Genomic DNA, 27836 nt, shown 5'->3' with positions numbered 1-27836 from the left:
GTTCGTGCCCTGGTCCGGGAGGATCACACATGCCGCGGAGCGGCTGGGCTGGTGAGCCATGGCCATGGAGCCTGCGCCTCCGGAGCGGGTGCTCCGCAACGGGAGAGGCCACAACAGTGAGAGGCCCGCATACTGCAAAAAAAAAAGTGCAGTGATCATGTGGAAAATATTAATATATTCACATATACTGACAAAATTTATGGATCCAGAGTAAAAATTCAGCTTTGCCAGAGTGAAGTTAAAATAATTTTAGAAGTGATTGTTTAATTGGTGTTATTTGAATCCTAAAGAAGGATTAATAATATTTTTAGAGCAAAGCCAGTGTGTACCTGAGACAGAGCTTTTTAGCATTATATTGAAATACTTGATATAAAAACATTGATTTTTGAAGCTTATTTACATCATCAGAAGAAATTAATGTATTTCTCAGTAGAAGAAAAGGAGAAGCATTAGATTTAAAGACTTTCAGCATCCTTGAAGTGCAGTTTAAAGGATCGAATTGTTGGAATGCTGGTTAACAGTGAAAAAGGAGTCTTTAGTATATTGGAGCAAAGCCTCCTCTTTTACCATTTGCTACCACTTGTGCTAACAAAGCTTCTTTGTGATGGTTGCTCTACAAGAATATTAAGAATGTGTTGTTAAAAGGTCTTAATCAGGAATTGTGCGCAACCATTTTAAGCATAAAGCATAACATACAAAAGTTATTTCATCTAGGACTTCCCCGGTGGTGCAGTGGTTAACAATCCGCCTGCTAATGCAGGGGATATGGGTTCGAGCCCTGGTCCGGAAAGATCCCACATGCTGCAGAGCAACTAAGCCCGTGTGCTGCAACTACTGAGGCTGCGCTCTAGAGCCACAAGCCACAACTACTGAAGCCTGTGCGCCTAGAGCCTGTGCTCCGCAACAAGAGAAGCCGCTGCAATGAGAAGCCCGAGCACCGCAACGAAGAGTAGCCCCCGCGCGCTGCAACTAGAGAAAGCCCATGAGCAGCAACGAAGACCAAATGCAGCCAAAAAAAAAAAAAAAAAAGTTATTCCATCTAAATGATTTCAAGGTTTTTTTTTTTTTTTTTTTTTTTTTTTTTCCCCCAGCACGCGGGCCTCTCACTGTTGTGGCCTCTCCCGTTGCGGAGCACAGGCTCCGGACGCGCAGGCTCAGCGGCCATGGCTCACGGGCCTAGCCGCTCCGCGGCATGTGGGATCTTTCCGGACTGGGGCACGAACCCGTGTCCCCTGCATCGGCAGGCGGACTCTCAACCACTGCGCCACCAGGGAAGCCCTCAAGTTTGTTTTTAAAAAGTTTGAAAAATTTAATTTTATAAAGAAGATAAAATTTTCCCAAAATTTCATATTCACACTCCCAAAACCCCTTCCCAGCATGCCATAAAAATACTTTCGTTTTCTGAATGTGCCATGAACTTGAAAATGTTGTCAACTTCCATGTAAAACTTCATTTTTAAATGAAGCAGGCAATTGAGAGTCATCATGTATTTGAGTAAAATCAACAGATATCAAGCTTACTAAGCTGAATAGTTGACAACCTTGATAAAAAAGAATTTCTACACAAAAAAGAACTTAAAGTCCCTGTAAGTATTATCAATGGATTCAATAGGAAATATATTAATCAAAGAACTGAAAACGGTGGAAAAGGAAAATTGGAGGGTAAGAAAGGAACTAAAACGTTATTTCCTAAATAAAATACTCAATAGAATTACTGTGGTAGAACAAATATGGTTGAAAATTAAATCGGTATTTGTTGAATGCACTGAACAACTCATTGGTCTTAGGAAGCCTACTTGATCTTTCCTGTCTTAGAGGACTTCCAGAGGAGTTATACTGATGGGCTCAGTGTGTTGGTGGGCTAGACCTTGAGATTACAACTTGGGGGGCCTGTGAATAGAGATATTGCCTCCTAGTGCTTCAGTGGAAGACTTACAGTCTCTTTGCCCTCAGTTTGCAGCTTCCTGAGGGACCCTAAGAGCTGAGGCTGCTGATGGTAAATAGAGTTATACGTGTAAAGTAAAATAGCAATCCACCCAAGGAATCCAGCATCAGGGGAAAGAAGACCAACAGAACATCCAAAATAGGAAGCTCCCATTGACACAGATCTTTGAAATAGTTAGACTATAACTTTTACGAAAGAAAGAAATTATAAGCACATTTAGGGAGACTCAACTAGAGTACAAAGAGACTTTCTGAAACTAACAATTGAGATCTCAACATTATAAAAATTCAGGAGGCAAATTGAAAAAGGACTATGAAAATGAAGTTGAGAATGTTGAGAATGAAATTAGCATCTTGGAAATCAAGTGGAAGAAGTCTCTTTGAAATACAGAACAAAATTAAGGAGGACGTCATCAGGTAGGAAAAAATAGACACCAGCAGAAGGAATTCGGGCAAGAAATTCACTGGAATGTGAATAAATGCTGTAGAAGGAAAAAAGGAATAGATTATGGCAATTAATAACTAAACTAGTAACAGGGGTATATTAGTTTGCTACAGCTGCCATAATTAAGTACCACAAACTAGAAGACTCAACAGAAATTTATTGTTCTACAGTTGTGGAGGCTAGAAGTCCGAAATCAGATTGTTGGCAGTAGTTTTTTTTCTGAGGGCTGTGAGGGAAGGGCCTGTTTCTGGCCTGCCTTCGTGGCTTGTAGATGACTCTTTTCCACGTGTTTCTTCACATCATTCTCCACCTACGCATGTCTTGTCTCTTGTGTTCAAATTTCTCCTTTTTATAAAGACACCGCTCATTTTGGATTAGGGACGACCCTAATGACTTCATTGAGATTTTGTTACCTCTGTAATGACTCTATCTCCAAAGATTAGGACTCCAACCTATCTTGTACTGGGGAGAGATACAATTCAGCCTATAACAAGGGGAAAATTTTCTTATCTTAAGTAAAGACTTGGAAAGCAGTCTTTTCCAAGGACTCACTGATTCCAAGGAGAGTAAAGAGTGTACACTTAGGCTCTTAAAAATATGAAAATCCTTAAACATCTTTAATGCTCCCAGATGGGAAAAATATTACTCACAATTGAAGAAAGCATCAGAAAAACAATGGACTTCTTACTTGTGACATTAAAAGGCAGAACACTGTAAGAGAACATCTACAAACTGCTGAGAGACTGTTATGTTCAGCCAACACGTCATTCTCTTACCTGTTTGAAAAATAGATGTTCACATATGCAGGGGATCAGTGCTTAATCACCTACATATTCTACTTGAGGAAAATACTTGACAAAAACCTCTGAACAAACAATTGAATCAGAACGGAGATTCAAGATTGACAAGATTGGGGCTTCCCTGGTGGCGCAGTGGTTGAGAGTCCACCTGCTGATGCAGGGGACACGGGTTCGTGCCCTGGTGGGAAGATCCCACATGCCGCGGAGCGGCTGGGTCCGTGAGCCATGGCCGCTGAGCCTGCGCGTCTGGAGCCTGTGCTCCACAACGGGAGAGGCCACAACAGGGAGAGGCCCGCGTATTGCAAAAAAAAAAAAAACAGAAAAAACAAAAAAAAGATTGATAAGATTAAGGGAGGAGGAAACTATAGTAAGCAATATATACATTTACATGTATATTTAAATTTATATAAACATATTAAAATGGATGATGAAATTGGTAACATAAATGTTTAGAAAATAGTAAGGATTCTTGAAAAAGAAGAGCAATACTAGAAAACTAACAGTCTGTAGCCAAAACCGTATCAGCAAAAAAACAGTAGTTAGAAGGGTGGGGAAGTCAATACATTCTAAGAGTTTGCCTTGGTGGGTAGAGGGACAGTGCAAACGTCAGGTCTTGGTGGGGAAGGGATATAGTTTTACTATTTTGCTGAGATAGTAGAGTAATAGGATGGAAAAAAAGTGAAATTTTAACACTGGCAATGATAAAAAGAGTATCAATGGTAATTTCACACAGTTGGAAAAAGTGGACAAAGAATAAGAGGAAACTGAAGAAAGGAAGGTAAATATTAAAGTAAATGAAAGGGAAAACTCAAGTTCTTTTTTTTTATTATTATTATTTTTTATTTTATTTATTTTTGGCTGCATTGGGTCTTCGTTGCTGCACGCGGGCTTTTCTCTAGTTGCGGCGAGTGGGGGCTACTCTTCGTTGCGGTGCGCGGGCCTCCCACTGCAGTGGCTTCTCTTGTTGCGGAGCACGGGCTCCAGGCACGCGTGCTTCAGTAGTTGTGGCGTACAGGCTCAGTAGTTGTGGCTCGCGGGCTCCAGAGCACAGGCTCAGCAGTTGTGGCGCACGGGCCCAGTTCCTCCATGGTACGTGGGATCCTCCCGGACCAGGGCTCGAACCCGTGTCCCCTGAATTGGCAGGCGGATTCCCAACCACTGCGCCACCAGGGAAGTCCTGAAAACTCAAGTTCTTACACTAACTGTGAATGAGATGAATCTCCTTATTGAAAGACAGATGTGTTCAAATTGGGCTGTTCAAAACCAAAACCAGAAAAATAAACCACAACAAAAATCCCAGGTGTATGTTATTTAAAGCCAGCCTTTAAAAAAGTGATAGAAGTTGAAAAGTAGCAGGTAGTGGTGGATAGATACATGAGATTATTCCAGGGAAGTCCAAACCAATACAAATAAAAATATATTATTTATTTCAAAGAGGAGCTTATTATCCTTTAATGACTCAAAGTGAAGCATTATGAAATGATAAGACTTGATTTTAGAAAAAGATGTTTCAACGTTGTTCATACTCAACAACGTAACAACTAAATACATAATTTAAAAATTCTATTATTCAGTGACTTGGATCCCTCCCAAGAATAACCTTTATCTGATCAATGATTAAAATCCTCATGTAGGGACTTCCCTGGTGGTCCAGTGGTTAAGACTTCACCTTCCAATGCAGGGGGTGCAGGTTTGATCCCTGGTTGGGGAGCTAAGATCCCACATGCCTCGGGGCCAAAAAAACCAAAACATAAAACAGAAGCAATATTGTAAGAAATTCAATAAGACTTTAAAATGGTCCACATCAAAAAAAAAATCGTAAAAAAAAGAAAAAGCTTAAAAAAAATCCTCATGTATGCTGAAGAATTTCCCTACTGCAAATTATTCTACAACTATACTTTTCTGTATGCTTTTTATCTGTCCCAAGATCGAAGTAAATTTGACACAAATGTTAAGTTTGTAAGCAATTTTACTTTCAAATTCTTTGCCTGGAGGCATCTAGACAGAATTTTGTATGCAAAAAGGTATTTACATCTAAAAATTAAGACATTTTAAATTAAAATAATTTTAGCGTTATAGGTGGCTGCAGGGAAGAGTTATTGAAGTTTATTTCTGTTTTGGCAGTATGAATGAATTACTTACAGAATTCCAAGATTTTAGAGTTGTTATTATAGAATTGTTTATTATTTTCAGAAAACTCAATTTTCTGGCAGTTTTGCAAATGATCTACTCTGCATTTAGCAAAAGCTTGTTTTCCAGTTTAATAAAAATGTATTTTAAGGTTAAGAATAGACTCTCCTTTCCTGTGTGTGTGTGTCTATATACACATACACATACACATACCTTGGGATCAACTTTTGACTGTCCTGTCAAGGGTTTTGGATTTGTGGCAAAATATAAGCTTATTAATAACCACTAACATTTGTAAAATGCCTTACAATGAATAAAGCATATATAGTTTATATATTTTATCTTATTACATATAATGCAGGTGGTAGCACTAACATTTGTGTTGTCAGTTCTGGTTCACTGAATCATAGATCTTCCCCAATGCCAAACTTTGCTAATGACGCAAAGAGCACCAAGTGCAGATGGAATATTCTTTCTTTTTTTTTTTTGGAGGAACCCCAAACTCACACACAGATTCCAAAAATGTCCTTTTCTCCTGCATTAGTACATGTTATGGTTTTGGATTAACAGAATAGTTTTGAGCAATGTGTGCAAAAAAAAACTGCGCAAAGGAAGTTTTCATTTTGAAACTCCTCCGTTTTATGTTTTCTAAATTACACAGCTTACTGATGTTGACTTAAAAAATATGTACAACGTGAGAGTTGTGAGTTAAGTTTTATTTGGGGCAAAATGAGGACTATAGCCTGGGAGACAGCATTTCAGATAACTGAGAAACTGCTCCAAAGAGCTAAGGGGGAAGGTCAGTATATATGTGATTTTGGTGAAGGGGAAGTACAGGCAATCAAGCACATATTTTTTGCACAAGGTTTTTGGTAGCCACGAGGAGCAGTTGTCACCATGAAGGATTTTAGTGCTTTTCCAGATATGAGGAGATACAGGAGTTGGGCTCATAAAATTGTCTCCTGAAAATATTGAACTCTCTGAAGACCTGTTCTGCCAGTTTTTCCCAGAGCGCAGAGGGCCTCATTCCTGCTCTCCACGCTGAAGTCCTTTCAGGGGGCGTTGAAAGTCAGCAGTTGCAGCAGCACATGGTTTAATCCTTGTAGAGGTAGTTGGCAAGTGCCAATGGCAAGGGCCAATTGTAATTGACAGGGCCCCCTCATGGTCATAAATTGGACCATGATTTGGGAGGCATTTCATGACCATTTCGTCCTGTGGTGCTAGGAAGGCTGATTCCTAGTTCTGGCGAAAATTTCGCTGATAGTCCACTCAGTGTGCTATTACTGGACTAGGTCTTATTAACAATAGTCAAAGGACCACCTGTCCTACTAGTCTGTTACGGTCCAGAAAAAGTTCCGCCTTGTTGCATCCATCTTCACATATCTAGAGTTGCACTATTACAATTATTGATTCATATAAAACTATGTATTTTTGTTGGAGGCTCAGTCACACATTTGGTAATGCAAGAAACAACAATCTTGTAAAACAGGCAAAATACAAATAACATAGCTAGCAGTATTATTAAAGTCATAAGTAAGAATTTTTTTTTATTAATTAATTAATTAATTTTTGCTGTGTTCGGTCTTCGTTTCTGTGCGAGGGCTTTCTCTAGTTGCGGCAAGCGGGGGCCACTCTTCATCGTGGTGCGCGGGCCTCTCACTATGGCGGCCTCTTTTGTCGCGGAGCACAGGCTCCAGATGCGCAGGCTCAGTAGTTGTGGCTCACAGGCCTAGTTGCTCCGCGGCCCGTGGGATCCTCCCAGACCAGGGCTCGAACCCGTGTCCCCTGTATTAGCAGTCAGATTCTCAACCACTGTGCCACCAGGGAAGCCCCGTAAGAATTTTTTTTAAATTAATTAATTAGTTTATTTTTGGTTGCGTTGGGTCTTCATTGCAGCGCGCGGGCTTTCTCTAGTTGCGGTGCGCGGGGGTGGGGGGTGGCTTCTCATTGCGGTGGCTTCTCTCGATGCGGAGCACTAGCTCTAGGCGCACGGGCTTCAGTAGTTGTGCCACACGGGCTCTAGAGCGCAGGCTCAGTAGCTGCGGCTTGCAGGCTCTAGTGCACAGGCTCAGTAGTTGTGGCCCACGGGCTTAGTTGCTCTGCGGCACGTGGGATCTTCCCGGACCGGGGCTTGAACCCGTGTCCCTGCGTTGGCAGGTGGTTTCTTAACCACTGCGCCACCAGGGAAGCCCCTGGATTGATTTTTAAAATTAGGATAGGATCATGCCCATGATAGGAAAACATTTGATTCATATGCAAAGGTCCAAGAAGTCAAGAAAATGTTATAAAGGATCATACAAGCCGGGTCCAGGATCTTGGGCTAGCTGTCTACTTCTGATGTCTTCTTCCTCTCATCCTAGTGTGAGTGTAGTTTCTCCTCTGAGCATTGTTTTAAGGTGATTTTGAGTTCAGCCATAATCTCTATAGGCCAGTCCAGTGTAGGGACCCTTTGTAAGTGCAAATTAATCCGAATCAGTTCTCTTCAGTTTCAGTATGCATGAGCTAGTTAAGAGTCCCTGATAAGAGTCCTTCTGTCTAGGTTGGAGATAGTCCTTTACATTATGTCTTTTCCAGTATGCGTAATCCCCTGGTTGCAGGTCGTGGGGCATCTGATCTTCATCTAAAAGATTACTGAGATAAGCTTCAAAAACAAACTCAGAGTGTCCTTTTAATAATTTAATTAAACTTTGCATTAATATAACCTAATAGCAAGGAACTATCTAGGAAGTGAGTCTTAGTAAATAGAGACCTCCATTAACAAAACTGGGATTTCTGGGATTTAATATTCATTGAAACATAATCTTTTTTCTCTCTAAATTTATCCTCATTTCTTTCAAATATAACCAAATTAAGACCAATTTGTTTGCAAAATAAGTCTGGCCTCAATAAACTTGGCTTGATGATTAATATAACTATAATTGATCATATAGGCTGTTTTGCTTTGATGAAACTTTTATAAGGAGTCTCAAACTGAACTTTTAAAAGACCTCTCAGGGCTAGGGAAGTCATGACAATGGCTTACCACAGATTTCGCTTAACAGATCTAGGTGAATTCCTCCCTTTTCAGGGTCCCCCAAATACCTTGAGATTTCTGTCACATGTTTTGCATTTTTTTTAAGTCTATACTGACTACCCCCCATTTTCCAGACATAATTAATAAAGCCAGAATTCCAGGCTTATTTATGATGAGCAGCCTAGATAGGTTAGTTATATCTGGCTAACATTTTCTGGATAGATACTCTGGTATTTTTCTGCTAGTGTATACCACTGATAGATTTACAAGGCTACCATCCAGTTTGAGGTCATTAGCACATTTGGTGGTTGAGGTCTTTCATTCCTTCTTCCCCAGTGGGGCCAGTGAGTTCCCCTTTCCTGCTGTTAATCCTTTCCTTCCCAGTGCATAAGAATGATGGAGTTTGTTCTGTATGGAAAATTTGTTTGCCAAAGTAATCTTTAAAAATTTTCTTTCATACATTATTAGTGTTCTCAGTTTTGGGGGTTTATGCTTGGGAAAATGAGCACTTAAATGGATACTTGCTGGATATTGTTTAATTTTTTCAGAATTTGTATTGCTAAATATCAGTAGGGATAACAGGCTATCCCATAATCATAAATAGTTGCTTTGATTATTTCATATTGACATTGTTTCATCATAAGAATCTTCAGGTGTATACTAAAAACTGCTGTGCCTGAGGGGGCTATGTTCTACTTTGGTGGGAATAGGACTGAGTTGACGCCCTGCATTCAATTTGTGCCTTTCCTGGAGTTTCTTTTCTGTTCCTCCCGGAGGAGAAGGGCCGAAAAAGGGCCATTCCAGGGCGCGGCGCTGGGCTTGCCACATTTGGGAGCGCCGCCTGAAGTTGGGCGCACAGCCTCCCGCCGCCCTGCCGTTGGGCTGGTGGAGGCCGCAGCACTGCTAGGGTTGCATCAGTCTTCCTGTTTGCACTATTTCTTTTTGTGACCATGGCCCCGTCTTAAGTATTTCCAATTGAGAAACGAAACCTCAGGAAACCGAAACTTAACTAGCCGCTCTCACCTCTGTAATTACGCTTGCTGACCACCCCCCCTGCAACCGTCCAACCAATCAGACGGCGACTAGTGTCTTTGTTCAAAAGTCAACCTGCAACCGTCCAACCAATCAGACGGCGACTAGTGTCTTTGTTCAAAAATCAACCAATCAGTACTCCCCACCCCTGGAAAGCCCCGCAGAACGTCCCGAACTTGTTTGTACCTGTCTATAAAAGAGCTGTACTAAACTCCGCCAGGACCTCTTAGCGTCACTGGCAACGAGTGCGCGGAGGTCCAGGTTCGAACCTGCAATAAATGACCCTTGCTGTTTGGCTTTGACTCTCGACTCTGGTGGTCTTGTGGAGGGGCCTCGCGACCTTGGGCATTTCATTTGGGGGCTCGTCCGGGATGCTCCCAAGCCCACCAGACATCAGGTCAACGGGTCATCGCTGACAACTGATCGGTAAGTAAGCCGGCTCAGGGTACCTTCTGTTTTGGGGACTAGGACGGTCCTGGCGGACGCGCTATAGGACACCTAGTCGGGTGTGGTTGGAGACGTCCACCACGACCCATCTGGGGCTGATAGCCCATCTGAAGCGCGCACGCGATAACCTCCCCTTCCTCCTTTTACAGGCTCCGCTATTGGGACTGCTCTTAATCACTTTTGTTTTCAGAGTAACCTTTTCTAACCAATCTCTTCCAGGACCTAGACATGGGCCAAGCACAGAGTACCCCCCTCTCCCTCCTTCTCGCTAATTTCGGGGATGTAAAGTCCCGAGGACACAACTTCAGTCTGGACATCTGGAGAAGAAAACTAATTACCTTCTGCCGCTCTGAATGGCCAACTTTCGGGGTTGGCTGGCCCACCGAGGGTACCTTTTGTCTTCCTATAATCCTAAAAGTTAAATCTAGAGTTTTCTTGCCAGGAAAAGAAGGCCATCCGGACCAGATCCCCTACATCCTGGTATGGCAGGACCTGGTAGAAAACCCTCCTCCCTGGATGACCCCCTTTTTGTCATCAGGGTCATGTAAGATCCTTGCGGCCCGACCAACTAAACCCCCCCAAGCCTCAGACCGCAACTGCACCCATACTCTCTGATAGCCAAGACCTCCTTCTCCTAGACCCCCCCCCCATATCAACCTCCTCCTTTGGCCCCACAACCGGTCCCCCTTCCTGCTCCTGGCCCTGCTCCTCTCCCCTTGGTAGAACCTCCTGCGGCCCCTCCCGAAGGGCCACCCAGGCTAGAACCGGAGGACCGAGAGGCAGAGGCACTACCGGTCCTCCTGCCCAATGAAAATAATTCCCATGGGCCGGCTGGGCGCACTCGTGGATGCACTCAGTGCGACCCAGGGCTCCGCCATCCTGATTCCACCATAGCCCTACCCCTGCGAGAAATAGGCCCTCCCGATGAGATAGGGAACCCCCGACTCCAGTATTGGCCATTCTCTACCAGTGACTTATATAATTGGAAAACCCAGAATGCCCGCTTTTCTGATAATCCTAAAGACTTGATAGCTCTTCTAGATAGCGTTATGTTCACTCATCAGCCCACCTGGGGTGACTGCCAACAGCTCCTCCGGATCCTATTCACTACCGAAGAACGAGAGCGAATCCAGCTGGAGGCGAGAAAACTGGTTCCTGGAGATGATGGTCAACCCACCGCTAACCCTGACCTCATCAATGCAGCCTTCCCTTAACTCGCCCCCCGCAGGATGAATGGGACTATAACACCGGAGAAGGTAGGGGACGACTGCTCATTTATCGCCAGACTCTAATGGCAGGTCTCCGGGCTGCCGCACGCAAGCCCACTAATTTGGCCAAGGTATATTCAATTATACAAGGTAAAACAGAAAGTCCCTCCTCTTACTTAGAAAGATTAATGGAAGCCTTTAGGCAGTATACCCCTATGGATCCAGAGGCCCCCGAAAATCAGGCTGCCGTTGTAATGTCCTTCGTTAACCAGGCAGCCCCTGATATTAAAAAGAAACTCCAGAAGTTAGAAGATCTGGAGGGCAAACAGATACAGGACCTACTCCGTATCGCCCAGCGCGTCTTTAATAACCGAGACGCCCCAGAGGATAAACAACTTAAAGCCACTGAGAAAATGACTAAGGTCCTGGCCGCCATTGTTCAGAAAGACCAAGAGGGCCCCTCAGCCACTCAACCTCCCAGGCGACCATTGGACAGAGATCAATGTGCCTATTGCAAGGAAAAGGGCCACTGGGCTCGGGAATGCCCCAAGAAAAGGCAGCCGCGCCCCAACCAGAGGCAATGGCAACCGAAGGCCACCCCAGTCCTATTTACACATGATGCAGAGTAGGGGGGACGGGGTTCGGACCCCCTCCCCGAACCCAGGGTAACCCTACAAGTGTAGGGGAAACCAGTCCAATTCCTGGTGGATACAGGGGCACAGCATTCGGTCTTGGTTAAGCCCCACGGGAAAGTTTCTAACAAATCCTCCTGGGTCCAGGGAGCTACGGGAGTCAAACGTTACCTTTGGACCACTCAGAGAACTGTGGACTTGGGCACGGGAAGGGTAACCCATACCTTTCTCGTCATTCCCGATAGCCCTTGCCCCTTACTGGGGAGAGACTTACTCACTAAAATGGGAGCACAAATTCATTTTCGGCCAGAGGGGCCAATCGTAACAGACCCTCACGACCAACCCATATCTGTGCTCACCCTGAACTTGGAAGATGAGTACCGACTTCACCAGGAACCACCCTCCCAAAATCAAGATATAGAGTCATGGCTTCAGCAGTTCCCCGAAGCATGGGCAGAAACAGGGGGGATGGGACTAGCCAAACATCACCCAGCCCTATTCATAGAGATCAAACCAGGGGCAGATCCTGCACGTGTCCGACAGTATCCCATGCCCATAGAGGCCAAGACTGGTATCACTCCTCATATTCGCCGGCTTCTTGACCTGGGGATACTGCGTCCCTGCCAGTCGGCCTGGAATACACCCCTGCTGCCAGTCCGCAAACCTAACAGTAAAGACTACCGCCCAGTGCAGGACCTGAGGGAAGTTAACAGACGGGTCATAGACATCCATCCTACTGTGCCCAATCCATATAGTCTTTTGAGCGCCCTTTGTCCAGAAAAACAATGGTATACTGTGCTGGACCTCAAAGATGCCTTTTTTAGTTTACTCTTGGCGCCCAAAAGTCAAGAACTCTTTGCCTTCAAATGGTCAGATCCCGAGAGAGGTATAAACGGACAACTCACCTGGACCAGACTTCCCCAAGGATTCAAAAACTCGCCTACCTTGTTTGATGAGGCCCTACACGAGGATCTCAGTGAGTACCGGAGACAAAACCCCGATGTAACCCTCCTGCAGTATGTTGATGATCTCTTAATAGCTGCTGAGACCGCTGAAGCCTGCCTGCAGGGAACCAGAAACCTCCTACGGACTCTCGGCATCCTGGGATACCGGGCCTCTGCCAAGAAAGCAAGATCTGCAGGCCTGAGGTAACTTACCTGGGGTACCTATTGAAAGGGGGGCAACGATGGCTCACAGATGCACGGAAGGAAACCGTCCTCCGCATCCCCAGACCCACCACGCCTCGACAGGTGAGGAAATTTTTGGGGTCAGCGGGGTTCTGCCGTTTATGGATACCCAAATTTGCTGAAATGGCCAAACTGCTATACTTAGCCACCAAAGAGCAGACGCCCTTTGAATGGACAGAGGAGGCTGAGCAGTCATTTCAGCAGATCAAAACTGCCTTGCTATCCGCACCCGCCCTGGGTCTCCCTGATGTCTCCAAACCCTTCCACCTCTTTGTGGATGAAAGCAAAGGCATAGCTAAGGCCGTGTTGACCCAGCCCCTCAGTCCTTGGCCCAGGCCTGTTGCTTACCTATCAAAAAAATTGGACCCGGTGGCTGCCGGCTGGCCTCCTTGCCTCTGGATGATCGCTGCCATGGCCCTAATGGTAAAGGATGCTGGCAAACTAACTATGGGACAGGAGTTGCATGTCACTACCCCCCACGCCATCAACGGGGTTCTCAAACAGCCTCCTGACCGATGGATGAGCAATGCTCGAGACTGGTCCACTACCAGGGTCTACTGTTAAATCCCCTCAGAATCAGCTACACTCCGCCGCGGGCATTAAACCCTGCCTCCCTATTACCTGACCCAGATTTGGACTCCCCACTCCATGACTGTGCAGAGGTACTGGCCCAGATCCATGGGGTACGGGAAGACCTACGTGACCAACCCCTACCGGATGCACAAGTCACATGGTTCACTGACGGCAGCAGCTTTGTCCAGCAAGGTCAGAGGTATGCAGGGGCAGCGGTAACATCAGAAACTGAAGTGATATGGGCAGAGACTCTCCCCCCAGGGACCTCAGCCCAAAAAGCTGAATTAATTGCCCTGACCCAAGCTCTCAAGATGAGCAAAGGCCAAAAAGCCACCATATACACAGACAGCCGGTATGCTTTCGCTACCGCACATATACATGGGGCAATATACCAAGAGCGGGGACTACTCACAGCAGAGGGCAAAGACATCAAGAACAAAGAGGAAATCCTGGCCTTGCTAGCGGCCATATGGGAACCCAAAAAGCTAGCCATTGTACACTGCCCGGGGCATCAAAAACCCACGAATCCAGTCGCCCGAGGCAACAATTTGGCAGACCAGACGGCTCGAAAGGCGGCACACATTCCAATACCATTACTTCCCCTGCAACTGCCGGATCCAGGGCCCCGGGAACTACCGCCCCAACCCGACTACTCGGAGGATGACATCAGATGGATGAGCAAGCTCCCTCTAACCCAGGTTAGAGACGGATGGTGGCGGGACGCTAAGAACAATATCCTCCTTCCTGAGAAACTAGGAACCCTGGTCCTTGAACGGATCCACCGTAGCACCCACTTGGGCGCCCGACAGCTACAGGATCTCATCAGGCAGACTGGACTTAAAATTAAAAATGTCTCCGAGAAGGCTGAACGACTGGTTGCTGACTGTGCAGTCTGCCAACTCCATAATGCCAGCACCCACCCATCAACCACTGGCATCCGGGAGAGAGGAAACCAGCCCGGAGCCTACTGGGAAGTGGACTTCATGGAGGTAAAGCCTGGCAAATATGGGTCTAAATATTTACTGGTGTTTATAGATACCTTTTCAGGTTGGACTGAGGCATTCCCAACCAAGAATGAGACTGCACAAATAGTAGCTAAGAAGCTACTAGAAGAGATCCTGCCCAGGTATGGCTTTCCAGTTATGATAGGGTCCGACAACGGGCCAGCCTTCGTTTCTAAGGTAAGTCAGGATCTGGCTTCCATACTTGGGGCTAATTGGAAATTACATTGTGCATACCGCCCCCAGAGTTCAGGACAGGTAGAAAGGATGAATAGAACTCTAAAAGAGACCTTGACTAAATTGACCATGGAGACTGGCGCTAACTGGGTAGTCCTACTCCCCTACGCTCTGTTTAGGGTGCGAAATTCCCCCTATAAGCTAGGATTTACTCCCTACGAAATAATGCATGGTAGGCCTCCTCCTATCATCCCTAACCTAAAGACTAACCTTATCCAATTGGACCCAGAAAATAATCTCCTGTCTTCCCTCCAAGCCTTACAGCGGACACACGAGACAATCTGGCCCAAACTAAAAGAGCTATATGCAACAGGACCCCCGCCTACTCCACACCAGCTCCGGCCAGGTGACTGGGTCCTTGTCAAACGCCATCGACAAGAGACCCTAGAACCCAGGTGGAAAGGACCTTACCAGATCATCCTGACAACGCCGACGGCCATCAAGGTGGACAGCATAGCTGCCTGGATCCATTACACCCACGTCAAGCCGGTGGACCCATTTTCTGACCTCATCAAGTCCACTAAAGCTGACGTCACCTGGATGGTTGACCGGAGTAAGGACAATCCCCTCAAACTGACCTTGCGCCGTACCCTCCCCCAGGATGACCAAGGTACTGCTGATAGCCCTAATGATAGTCCTAACCCTCAATCCTCGGGCCACGAGGGGAGGACTCAGCCCTCCCCCCGATAAGAATACTTTAATACAACAACTATATGGTGCACCGTGCGAGTGCAGGGGAGGTACTATGGAGGCTCCTGTTGTTCCCCGAGGGTATACTCATATGCAGGACTGCGGGGGCATAACTGCATATCTTGTTCAGGCATATAGGGTTACCGGGGCCTCTCAAAGCTGGCAATGCTACCATAAGCCTAAGCCACTCCCCCCTCGAGCTACTTGCCCCTGTTCTACCTTCCAGGAATCAATGCATAGCATGTGCTATTCCTCTTACCAGCAATGTATAGGGGCCAATAACAAGACTTATTTCACAGCCATACTACAGAATAATAAAAGCCCCACCATTAGTGAGGGTAATAAACACCTTCAGGCTGGATGCACTGGCACCCCCGGGACGCCGGGATGCTGGAATACCAGGGCCCCTATACACGTCAGATGGAGGGGGGCCACAAGATATGATGCGCCAGGTAAAGACCCAAAGACAAATAGAAGAGGCCTATCGGCATCTATACCCACAGCTCAGCTACCACCCCCTAATTCTCCCTAAGGTCAATCCCTCTGAACTGGACCCCCAGACCATGTCCATACTAGAAGCTACTTTTGCGCTTTTGAATACCACCAACCCCAACTTAGCACAGGATTGCTGGCTCTGCCTTCCTCAAGGACCGCCCCGCCCTATAGCCATCCCCACCTTCGCCAATTTAGACATCAACGAACGATGTAACCCTACTTCACTCCCCGAGCCGTTCCCCATACAATTTTCAAAATTTTCAACCACCTTTAATACCTCATGCTTTGTCAAGAACGATTCCCTCTCTAACGCCAGTATTGACTGGGGAATCCTTTCATCCACTGGATGTAGTCAATATATCCCCGTGAACTCCTCCCTCTGTAGTCCTAATACCACTGTCTTTGTCTGTGGAAATAACCTAGCATACACCTATTTACCCCCGAACTGGACAGAGGTCTGCACCCTAGCCACCCTCCTCCCCAATGTAGACCTGATCTCGGGAGACACCCCATTGCCCATTCCCAGCTTTGACCTCTGGGCAGGGAGAACCAAACGAGCCATTACAGTCCTACCCCTCCTGGTAGGATTAGGAATTACAGGAGCTGTGGCCACAGGGAGTACAGGTCTTGGGGTCTCCCTTCACTCCTATAGTCAGCTGTCTAGGCAATTAATAGAAGATGATGTAGAAACTCTCTCTGGGACCATTCAGGACTTACAGGACCAATTAGATTCGCTGGCCGAGGTGGTCCTACAGAATAGGAGGGGCTTAGACTTGCTGACAGCTGAACAGGGTGGGATATGCCTCGCCCTAAAAGAAAAATGTTGTTTCTATGCAAATAAATCAGGCATTGTAAGAATCAAGATCCACCAGCTCCAGGAAGACCTAGCTCGCCGCCGGCAAGAATTAGCGGATAATCCCCTTTGGTCAGGATTTCATGGGATGCTCCCCTTCCTCCTCCCCATCCTGGGCCCTCTACTATGCCTCCTTCTCCTCCTCACTATAGGCCCCTGTATACTCAGTAAAGTCATCGATTTTGTTCGCGAAAGAATAAATACAGTCTAGCTAATGATATTAAGAACACAATATCAGCCTTGCGAGGCCTCAGAAATTGAAGAAACTGAGCCTTGAGGACCCAAGATTGGCTCCTCTGGTTCATGAGAAAGGGGGGAATGAGGGGGCTATGTTCTACTTTGGTGGGAATAGGACTGAGTTGACGCCCTGCATTCAATTTGTGCCTTTCCTGGAGTTTCTTTTCTGTTCCTCCCGGAGGAGAAGGGCCGAAAAAGGGCCATTCCAGGGCGCGGCGCTGGGCTTGCCACATTTGGGAGCGCCGCCTGAAGTTGGGCGCACAGCCTCCCGCCGCCCTGCCGTTGGGCTGGTGGAGGCCGCAGCACTGCTAGGGTTGCATCAGTCTTCCTGTTTGCACTATTTCTTTTTGTGACCATGGCCCCGTCTTAAGTATTTCCAATTGAGAAACGAAACCTCAGGAAACCGAAACTTAACTAGCGGCTCTCACTTCTGTAATTACGCTTGCTGACCCCCCCCCCCCCCCGCAATCGTCCAACCAATCAGACGGCGACTAGTGTCTTTGTTCAAAAGTCAACCTGCAACCGTCCAACCAATCAGACGGCGACTAGTGTCTTTGTTCAAAAATCAACCAATCAGTACTCCCCACCCCTGGAAAGCCCCCGAGTGCGCGGAGGTCCAGGTTCGAACCTTGCCGTTTGGCTTTGACTCTCGACTCTGGTGGTCTTGTGGAGGGGCCTCGCGACCTTGGGCATTTCATGCCTTTACTAGAAATTTGAGATAACAGGAACTAAGGTTGGGGTTTGAAGAATTTTATTAAGAACCTAAGGCCACTTCAGTTTAGTGTATTAAGTCACATGAGGTTATGGATCTGTTTTCTTTAAAAGAAAGAGTATGTCATGGTTTTCCTATTAATTGTATTTTCTACAACCATTCTTGAAGTGTGGTTTATATTGAGTAGAGCCCTCAAAGCTTGTAACAGATTTTTAAAAAATTCACTTGTTAGGCCAAGAGTATAATTAAAAACCCTTAATATAGAAAAGCTTATCTGTCTCAAAATTCTCTTCAGGTAGACTTGTGAACAGTTTAACAGTTTGATGAGTTTACTTAAATCTTAGGAAAGATGATAAGAAAATTAAAGTTGTCAAAAATTTATAGCAGTTTATACACCCAGATATTCTCATTGTAAATAAGATAAAGATTATTTTTTAAAAGGATCAAAGTCAGAGAATAATAAAATTTTGAAACTGCTAGAACCTTAGAACTCAATTAAACTGGCTCACTTATTTTGAAAAGAGGAAATACTAAATGTATGGTCATTAGAGCTAGCATGTTGTATGTTTCTTTTTCTTTTGCGATTCCAGCTCTTATAACCTATATTTGGGCCTAGATGCCATAACTTAATTTAAACATGTATATTTGGATCTTCAATCATATTGGTAGGTCTGTCTCTGAGTTTTCTTACGAAGACTGTATTTATTCACAAAGTACTTGTTTTTTGGATTTTGCAACTAGAACCTTTTAAAGATGAATGAACAAACATTGGAAACAACACAGCAGCGGAAACTTCCTGAATGGATGTCTACGCAGAAGACATATTCTGTAGAAGAAAGAAAGGTATGCCGTTCATTGATTATTCTTTCAGATGGAAAATTTAATGTGCATTTGACTGTAAAATGAGTCAATCCTAACTTGTAAACTTCAAGCCATTGTTTACATTTAGAGTTGCTGTTGTGTGAATGAACCAGAATCTAGTCATTGAATGGATGAATGGGATTAAATTTTAACTGGGTTTACAAAAATGAGAATTCTTACTCTATACTTTCCCTTTTTATCTAGTTTACATTGTTGACCTTGCCAGTTTGTTCCAATTCATATAATAATTTAGACAGCATTTATTTTGGTGAATTTTTATGGTTAAGTGAGTTTTAAGTCTTCATCGATTTAAGCTCCATCAACCAGTCTTCAGCATTTTATGGCAACATTATTGCATGTAGAATACTAATATAATTGAAGAAAAAATCTAATAAAATAAATGCTTTTATGAAAATAGGATTAGAAGTTTGCAAATAAATTTGTTAGAAAAATAATTTTACAGTGGGTAGCTTTATCTTTGTTAAATTGTCCGTATGACTTCATTAATCTATAAAGCATTAGTTGATAAAACTTAGGACTATAATTTGAATGCTTCAGTGAACTTTATTATTTCAGTGAACATTTATTATTTAATGTGAATTTTATTTGTGCCTTTTCGGAATTTTGTTTAACTCAAGGCATCTATTCAGAAGAGTGTTTTGGAAGATGATCTCCCCTTCTTAGAATTCAGTGGATCCATTGTGTACAGTTATGAAGCTAATGATTGTTCTTTCCTATCAGAAGATATTAGGTAAAGATTTAAATTTCCTACTTTCAGTTTAATTTGGACCCTTAGAATATAACTATTATGGTAATATTTGTATGTATATTGAGTTTTATAGTTGAGGTGTGTTCAGTACATAATTACTTATACATGTAAAATATCACTGATAAGTTCTAATTCTGCTTTTTAAATAAAAACTTAAAATCACTGAATTAAATTTGTAATGTACCTGTTTGTTCATTCATAAGCCTTTCTATTAGTCTAGCTAATTTTTTAACTTTTCAGTACTTAAGATGTTATATATAGAACACACCAGTTTAGGAAAAACATGCAAAAATTATTCAACCTCTAAAACGCCCCTTTCTATTTCATTGAAAATACCAACATAGTAATACTGAATAGTGATTGTGATTGTCTCTGTTGCATTTAGTTAGCAACAATTATAGCAAATGATCCTTAAAAAGAACATTAAAAATGACTTAGTATTTTTTAAATTGTCTAATTAAATTAGTACTCTGCAATAATGCAGTCTAAGGCTCTTGAAGCATTTTACAAGGAGAAATAGGGAATTCATTCAGATCTTTGAAGTTATTATACCTGTCCTTTTTTTTTTTTTTAAACTGTTATACATTGCCATAGAAGAAGCAGAGGTAAATTAAGCTATTTATTAATGGTCTCCTGGTAAATGTATTCTAGAAATAGCATTCAGGTGTCCTCACTCCCACTATAGTTATCTGGCTACATTTGGGACTCATTAAATAGAACTAAATTGTCTCACAGAGAAGGTAAAATCTGTTATTTATGATTATGTATTAACTCTACCATCTTACCTTTGACAATGCTATAGTATGTCCTGTCTGAAGGCAATAAGCGTGTTTTGAAGAGTGTAGTTCTGATGAATTGTATGTTTTATGGAAGGCAGGCAAGTTTTTTTATTTTCACCTCCTTTGGTTACTTTAAAGATTTTTGCTATTCCAGGTTTTCAGCAATTAGATTATGATGTGCCTTTGTGTAGTGTGGTTTGTGTTTATCTTGCTTGGGGGTTCAGTGAGCTTTTTGGATCTGTGGGTTTATAGTTTCATCATATTTGAATAATTTCTTCAAATGTGTTTTTTCTCACATCCTGTTATTCTCTTTTGCCACTCTCAATGCAGATAGGTTAGATTGCTTGATACTGTGTTGTTGGTCACGAGGCTCTTTCAGTGTTTAAACTTTCTTCTTTCATTCTTTTTTCTCTCTGTGCTTCAGTTTGAATAGTTTCTTTGGCTCTGTATGCAAGTTCACTTATTTATTTTTTTATTCTGTAGTGTCTGTTCTGCTGTTATCCCATCCTGTGAATTTTAAATTTTGTTGTATTTTTCATCTCTAGAAGTTCCATTTGTTTCTTTTAAAAAATATCTTCTATTTTGGCTCTTATCATATTCATGTTTTCTTTTAAATCTTTGAACATGTTCAACATGTTTATAATAGCTGTTTTAATATCCTCTTCTGTTAATTCCACTATACTAGTTATTTTTTCTGTTAAATGATTTTTATCCTGCTTATGAGTCATGTTTTCCAGTTTTTTTTTCATAGCTGACAGTTTTTGATTGGATGCTATGATTTTACCTTGTTGAATGTTAGATTTTATTGTCTTCCTTGAAGGAAAGGAGCTTTGCTCTGTCAGGCAGTTAAGTTACCTGAAGATCAGACTTAACATTTTGAGGCTTATTTTTAAGCTTTTTTAGGGCATATCTACGGTAGCCTTTATTCTGGACATGATTTAGCCCTGTAATGGGTGTGACCTTTCTGGCTGGAGTCTTTGTTGACTGCCCCAGGTGATCAAAAAGAATCTACTCCAACTTTTCAGAACTTTAATGCCTCTTACCTCTATGTAAGCCCTAGGAGCTGTCCAGCTTACAGTTCCCTGGTTTTTCTTTGTCTAGCCTCGCAGTGTCACTGCACGCTTGCACGTCTTTTCCTGCCTAGCTCCCTCCTCCCCAGGACTCTACCCACAACCTCTAGCTGCCTCCTCTTCTCTGGCTCCGAGCTCTGTCTCCCAATTCAGTGCTCTGCTTTGGACTCTCCTCCCTGTTCTGTTATCTGGAATGTTCCAGGCAGAAAGCTGGGGCAGCAGTAGGCCTTACCATTTATTTCCTTCCCTCAGAGAGCATAGTCCTGTACTGCCCATTGTCTAGTGTCTGAAAACTGTTGTTTATATATTTTGTCCAGTTTTCTATTTGTTCATGAAGGAAAGTTATGACTGATCAGTGTTATTTCATCTTAGCCCAAAGCAGAGGTTGAGTTTAAAAAAATTTTTAAAGTACATTTTTCACTTTTAAAAATTGTGAAATAGGCATATATAAACAATAATATAACAAGCACCCATATTCCTTCCACTAGCTTTATCAAATCTTAATTTTCTTCAAATCTTTATTAAGACATGAAACAATAAAATACAACTGAAGCCCGTGTATGCCCTTTCTGATTCTCTCCTCTGCAGTCCTCTGAGAGAACTCTGTCACGAGTTCAGTGTTTAGCATTCCCTCATATTTTCTATAATTTTCATAATTTTATATCCCCAAATATCATATACTGTTACTTTGCCCATTTAGAATCTTTAAAATTAATGCTATCAAACACTGTTTATATTCTGCCACTTGTCTTTTTCACTCAACATTTTATATTCTTTTTTTTTTTTTTTTTGGCGGTATGCGGGCCTCTCACTGTTGTGGCCTCTCCCGTTGCGGAGCACAGGCTCCGGACGCGCAGGCTCAGCGGACATGGCTCATGGGCCCAGCCGCTCCGCGGCATGTGGGATCCTCCCGGACCGGGGCACGAACCTGTGTCCCCTGCATCGGCAGGCAGACTCTCAACCACTGTGCCACCAGGGAAGCCCCAACGTTTTATATTCTTGAGAATTTTTCTTTTTGGTTTGGTATATGAAGTTCTATTTAAACTTTTATATAGTGTTACATTGTTTCAGTATGTTACAATTTGTTCAGTCTTTTGTTGATGGAAATGTAGTGTGTCCGTTTTTGCCAGATGGAACAGTATTGCAATGAACATTCTTAAACATTTCTATCTGGGCACATATGAGAGTTTCATATATTTATGAGAAAGACTTGTCAATTCATGCTGTTTACACATCTTTAGCTAGATGTTGTATGTTTTTTCCAAGAGGATTTTATCAGTTTAAACATTCACCAGTATGTGAGTGGTCCCACTGGTAGATACCCTTCTCAGCATTTAATATTGTGAAGCTTTGTCAGTCAGGTAGATGTGAAATTGTATAGGTTCAATTTACATTCCTCTGAGTTCTATTGAGATTTTGTATCTTCATATATGCATTTGAATTTATTGGCCATTTGGGTATCCTTTGGGGAATTGCCTGTTCCTATTTCCCTCCCTTTTTTTTTTTGCCCCCACTGGATTATTTCTCTTTTTCATACTGACTTTTCAAGGAATTTTTAATATTTTCTGACTATTCATTATCAGTTATATGTATTACAGATATCGTCTCCTGTCTATGGCTTGTCTTTTAACATTTTGAATGATGTCTTTAGTTATGTAGAAATTAAAATTTTAATGTAATTAATTTACACTGTTTTTCCCCATTTAGCATGAGTGTGTCTGATGGAGATGTGGTAGGATTTGACATGGAATGGCCACCAATATACAGTAAAGGGAAACTGAGCAGAGTTGCACTAATTCAGCTGTGTGTGTCAGAGAGCAAATGTTACTTGTTTCATATTTCTTCTATGTCAGGTTGGTATCTCTTTTATTTGTTTCATTTTTATATGGTTGATAATTGTATTATGTCAACTTTATCCATATAAAATTAAACTCTTGAATTAACTGGTGCTTCTCTCATCACCTTATGTTTATTTAAGTATTTATGTTCTACCTGATTCACTCATATCCCTGTTTTATTTAATTTTTACATCGTCTCTGTCAAACGTTAATATTATTCCTGTTTTAGAGAGTAGAGAACTGAAGTATAGAGGGGCTAAATTTTAGTGATAACAGAGGTAGCGTTTATGTTAGTTGTTTTTCTGTCATTTATCAATCAGGACTTTTTGCTTTAGGCAAGAAAAGCAACACTCAAGTTAAGTGTGTTTCTGAATTTAAACTTAAACAGAAGTTTAAGTATAAACATAGAATGTGTAAGGAGTAGAAAATAAATCTATCAAATTTGATAGAACCTATGGAAATAATAAAAAAATGTTACAGTTTTCCCTCAGGGATTAAAAATGTTGCTTGAAAATGAAGCAATTAGAAAGGCAGGTGTAGGAATTGAAGGAGATCAGTGGAAACTTCTACGTGACTTTGACATCAAATTGAAGAGTTTTGTGGAGCTGACAGATGTTGCCAATGAAAAGGTAGATATAATATGTATATTATTGTCACAAACAAGAAATTTATGTTTCACAGAATGTCCCTTCTATCTGTTTTAGATTTTTTTGAAGAAATAATGTAGGCTATATAATGTTTTTGTAAAAAAGAAGTCCCCAGTGAGTGTTCCATAATGAAAACCTTCAGTTCTAATCCATTGCCTTAGCAAACAGTTTCTTTAAGCAAGCACCCTCTCCCATATTTAGTATTATTTCACTTTGTTTCATATATATGTAAATTTAAATATTGTATTTTATCTCTTTAATCCATCTATATCAATATCTTTCTTTTAACATCTTTATTGGGGTATAATTGCTTTACAATGGTGTGTTAGTTTCTGCTTTATAACAAAGTGAATCAGTTACACATATACATATGTTCCCATATCTCTTCCCTCTTGAATATCTTTTTTTTTTAAAGAGCATAATGCAGCTTTTGTGGTATGATGCTCTTAGTGGAAGTTTGACCATCCCTTCCATCACCCATATTTCCCCTATTTTATTCATGTAGTCATTAAGTTAAATTCTCATATTAGCCAACTATTCATTTGGCTGAGAAGTAGAAAACCTACCAACCTATTCAACTTTTGTCTATGAATGATGCTTCGACAGTCCAAGAATTTTAATACCTACATTGGGGAAATTCCAGAATTAAATTCTTATAATGTAAACTGCAAATGAGGTTTTGAGTGACAGAAAATCTATTAAGGACTATCTCTGCCTTATATTTTGGTGTAACATTTCCAGCTTTATGTGTGACATGTTCATTTGGTATCAGATAATTAGGAATATCTGAAAATAGAAGGAAATAATTTTTGCTGAGTTGATTTTTCATTGCTTTTAGTTGAAATGTACAGAGACCTGGAGCCTCAGTGGTTTGGTTAAACACCTCTTTGGTAAACAGCTTCTGAAAGACAAGTCTATCCGCTGCAGCAACTGGAGTAAGTTTCCCCTCACTGAGGACCAGAAACTATATGCAGCCACTGATGCTTATGTATGTACCAGACATCTTTAGACTATGATCTGTTTGTTAAACTTTATAATAAATTACTTTATAAAAGTTTTATTGTGGTAGTGGCACAAACTTAACTAAAATCTTTTAAATCAGTTTGGCATTAAAAATGCTTAGGAAGAAATTTAGTGAAACTTGTAATTCTGAGTATTAATTAGCAAGTACCAATCAATAGATTGTTTAATACTAATTATTTTTATTGTCATGAAGCCAAAATAATGTCCAATTTATATGTAAAAAATGTGAGTTCTCTGAAAACATGCAAGGCGAATAAGCTTAGACTGAGCAAGAACAAATGGTATTGATGATGTATTTTATTATAGGCCACTACAGAATAAAAAGAACTACAATACAGTTTCTATATTGAAACTGCCCTTATTTCTTATGTTTATATTTAAAATGTGGTAAAAATTTAGAAAAATTGCCTCCACAATTAGCTTTCTACTGCTGTTAGTCAGATGTATTTTCATATTTACATATTCGTACATAATGAAATCTGGCCTTATCTATATATATAGCACTATTGTTTGTTTGTTTCCAAGAAATGTATTTTATGTTCCAATGGACTTTTTTTCCCCTTATACTTTTATTTGTAGATGAATATCTTATTGTTTACTTTTTTGCATCTGTTTTTATGAATGGAAGCTCCTTTTATTTATAAACAGAAAAAATTCAATTTTGTGGGGAAATAGATAATTTTCCTTTATGTTCTGTTTAAAAAAATCAGAAAACTTGTTGAGAACTAGTACAAGTTCTGTAGCATTTTTATTCATGAGAAATTCGTGTGACTTGATTGTTCCTATTAACAGTAGCTAGAAGGAGGACTGTATATACACTGACTAACAGCTAATAATGAGATAATGGGGAATGGATATCTGTAGTCAAACAGTTTTCTCTTACTTGATTGTATTTTGTTAGATTCCATTTATAAGTTATTTGATTTCGTTACCTGCTTATAATATTGGACGTTAAAATGTTAAAATTTTTATTTTAAGGTGTAGACAGCTACTTTCTGCATTCTCACAATTGGTGTGGTGAATAAATAAAGACATTTAGACCTTTGCATAACTTAATAGGTTGAATTCAGCTTTTTGGGTGCCTTGGGAATCATTGTTTTAGATTTTTGTAAAGATGGGACATGAAATTTTATTTGGTGATCTTTAGTATACTGTTTTCATTTTTTGGTTTTCCTGTAGGCTGGTTTCATCATTTATCAAAAATTAGAAAATTCGGGAGACGCTGTACAGATATTTGCTATACATGAAGGTATGTTATGGTCTGAAAATAAAAGGTAAGATTTGAATTTGCTCATTTGTGAGGTTTATCTCCAAAAAGTATTCACACATGTGCAAAATATTTAGTATTATTACAACTCCTTGATTGTCTGAGCAGTGTTGACATTACGATGAGGTCTACTTGGCCGAAGCTTAGGGCTTCAGGCATGTTGGTTGTAGCAAAGCAGGACTTAACTAGTTTTCCTTTGTAGCATTGCTGTTCACTAGGCTTCTAGAGTTGGGTCTTAATAACATCAGTGATACAACCACCCACCTCTCAGTCTGGAGATTATACATCTTTGCTATAAATATTTAAAGTATATAAGATGCTTTATAGTGCCCTGGTTTAAATTTCTAAATTTTCTCCAGGATACGATAACTCTGCTGTTTTTCTCCAAACAGAATGGCCACTTCCTCCCTCCCTCCCTCCCTCCCTCCTTTCCTTCCAGCAGTGTCAACCTCACCTTTCTCAAATTTTCCCCGTGTACATACAGACGGTATTTTCAAATGACCACTTTTGGTTTGTATTATAAGTTTGTGTTTTTTCTTTTATTAAAGGATACAGGAAGATTAGAACATCAGAAAATAAAAAGATATTTGCACATTGTTTCTCACTTAAAATACTAGCTTATTCCCAAGATGGTAGCTAATAAACACTAACTGATACAGTAGTTAAATATATTTTTATTCATTTATTAAATATTATTCAGCCCTTTATGAATGGAGATCCAGCAGGGAACAAGACAGGCACGATCTGTTTCCTGAGAGGGAAACCTACAACTTTATGGGGGATATAGATGAACCAAAAAAAGGCAGTGTAGGAAGATGAGGCTTATGATGTGGGAAAAAAAGGTGTTACGGTTAGCATATAGGAGAGGTATCCATGCATATCTGGAGGTATTAGAGAATATTTTATGGAGAAAGTGATGTTTACGGCAAGACCTGAAATATGAGCAGGAGTCAGCTAGCTGAAGAGCAGAGGAGAAGTGTCAAAGGCACAGGAAATAGCAGGGGCCAAGTTTCAGAGGTAAGTGGTATCTATAGGCAACTGAAAGCAGTAAAGCACGGTAAGCTATTGAATATGACAGGGTGGGGGGTGTAGGAGAAGCAGAAAAAGGAAAGCAGATAGGCCATGTTAGGGGTTTACATTTCCTCCTAAGAGCTCTTGAGGGTTTTAAGCACAGGAGTGACGTGAATTACATTAAAAAATACAAACTTGGACTGTAGAGCAGAAAATGGGTTCTGGAGGGCAAGGGTCACAGTGGAAAGACCTGTTAGGAGGCTGTGCCCATAATCCAAGTGAGAGGTGATGGTGACCTGGCTTGGTTGGTTGTATTGAGGATGGAGAGAAGTGGATAGATGCAAAAGACACTTAATAGGGCAGTAGAATGAAAAGAATTTAATGTGATGGTGTGAGCCACGTGCCAAGGATCAGTCCTGTGCTGCTGGCATGAGCAACAGTGGTGAGAAACGTTGAAGAGGAGGAGCAGGGTTTGGGGTCGAGGAGTCATACAGTTGATTTTAGGCATGTTAAAGGAAGGAAGCCTGCGAGCTAGCGAAATGGAGGTGGTGGCCTGCAGGCACTTAGATACCCAGCCTGAAACTCAGGGGACAGTTTGAATTCAAGGTAAAGAATGAGGAGTTTGAGATAAAGAAGTGGGGCTGAGAGTCGTGAGGAACTCTTAGTATTTAATGTTTGCGTGGAGGAGGGGGACACCAGAGGAGCTGCCATGGGCATAGAAGGAAATGAGGAGGCGGGGTGTGCAGCAGGCCAAGTAAAGAGCATGTTTTCTGTAGGAGGGTGTTATCAACTGTTTCAAATTTTCCTGAGAGTCTGAGAAGCTGAGGACTCAGAATTAGTCCTTGGATTTGGCAATGTGGCAATCATTTGTAATCTTTTACTGCAGCAGCTTTGGTGTACTGGGTGACAAAAGGGTATATCGAGGAGAGAGTGGTC

At 41.9% G+C, this 27836-nt stretch overlaps 3 protein-coding genes across 3 annotated transcripts in view; all 3 read left to right on the top strand.

Moving 5' to 3' along the window:
• LOC132512796 (uncharacterized) overlaps positions 1-15480 on the top strand; it is a 32627-nt gene extending 17147 nt beyond the window's left edge. Inside the window, 3 exon segments of the mRNA XM_060136713.1 lie at positions 10534-11019; positions 11022-11066; positions 14905-15480. Of these exon segments, the coding sequence (XP_059992696.1) occupies positions 10534-11019; positions 11022-11066; positions 14905-15338 (965 nt within the window). The 3' untranslated portion in view covers positions 15339-15480.
• The window catches only part of WRN (WRN RecQ like helicase), a 134263-nt gene that overhangs the window by 21853 nt on the left and 84574 nt on the right, over positions 1-27836 (top strand). Inside the window, exons 2-7 of the mRNA XM_060136512.1 lie at positions 18377-18478; positions 19135-19247; positions 22822-22967; positions 23433-23581; positions 24438-24587; positions 25802-25871. Of these exons, the coding sequence (XP_059992495.1) occupies positions 18389-18478; positions 19135-19247; positions 22822-22967; positions 23433-23581; positions 24438-24587; positions 25802-25871 (718 nt within the window). The 5' untranslated portion in view covers positions 18377-18388. The remainder of the gene's footprint in view (positions 1-18376; positions 18479-19134; positions 19248-22821; positions 22968-23432; positions 23582-24437; positions 24588-25801; positions 25872-27836) is intronic.
• On the top strand, positions 15782-17279 carry LOC132512795 (syncytin-1-like). Its single transcript, XM_060136712.1, has one exon. The coding sequence runs from the start codon at positions 15782-15784 to the stop codon at positions 16895-16897; it is 1116 nt and encodes a 371-aa protein (XP_059992695.1). The 3' UTR covers positions 16898-17279.

This window comes from Lagenorhynchus albirostris, chromosome 21, assembly GCF_949774975.1.
Source record: "Lagenorhynchus albirostris chromosome 21, mLagAlb1.1, whole genome shotgun sequence".
In the NCBI taxonomy this organism is placed as follows: domain Eukaryota; kingdom Metazoa; phylum Chordata; class Mammalia; order Artiodactyla; family Delphinidae; genus Lagenorhynchus; species Lagenorhynchus albirostris.
This window is presented reverse-complemented; position numbering and strand designations above follow the sequence as displayed.

Excerpts from the sequence above, each read along its gene's own strand:
- LOC132512795 (XM_060136712.1), top strand. The coding sequence starts at position 15,782 with ATGCGCCAGGTAAAGACCCAAAGACAAATAGAAGAGGCCTATCGGCAT.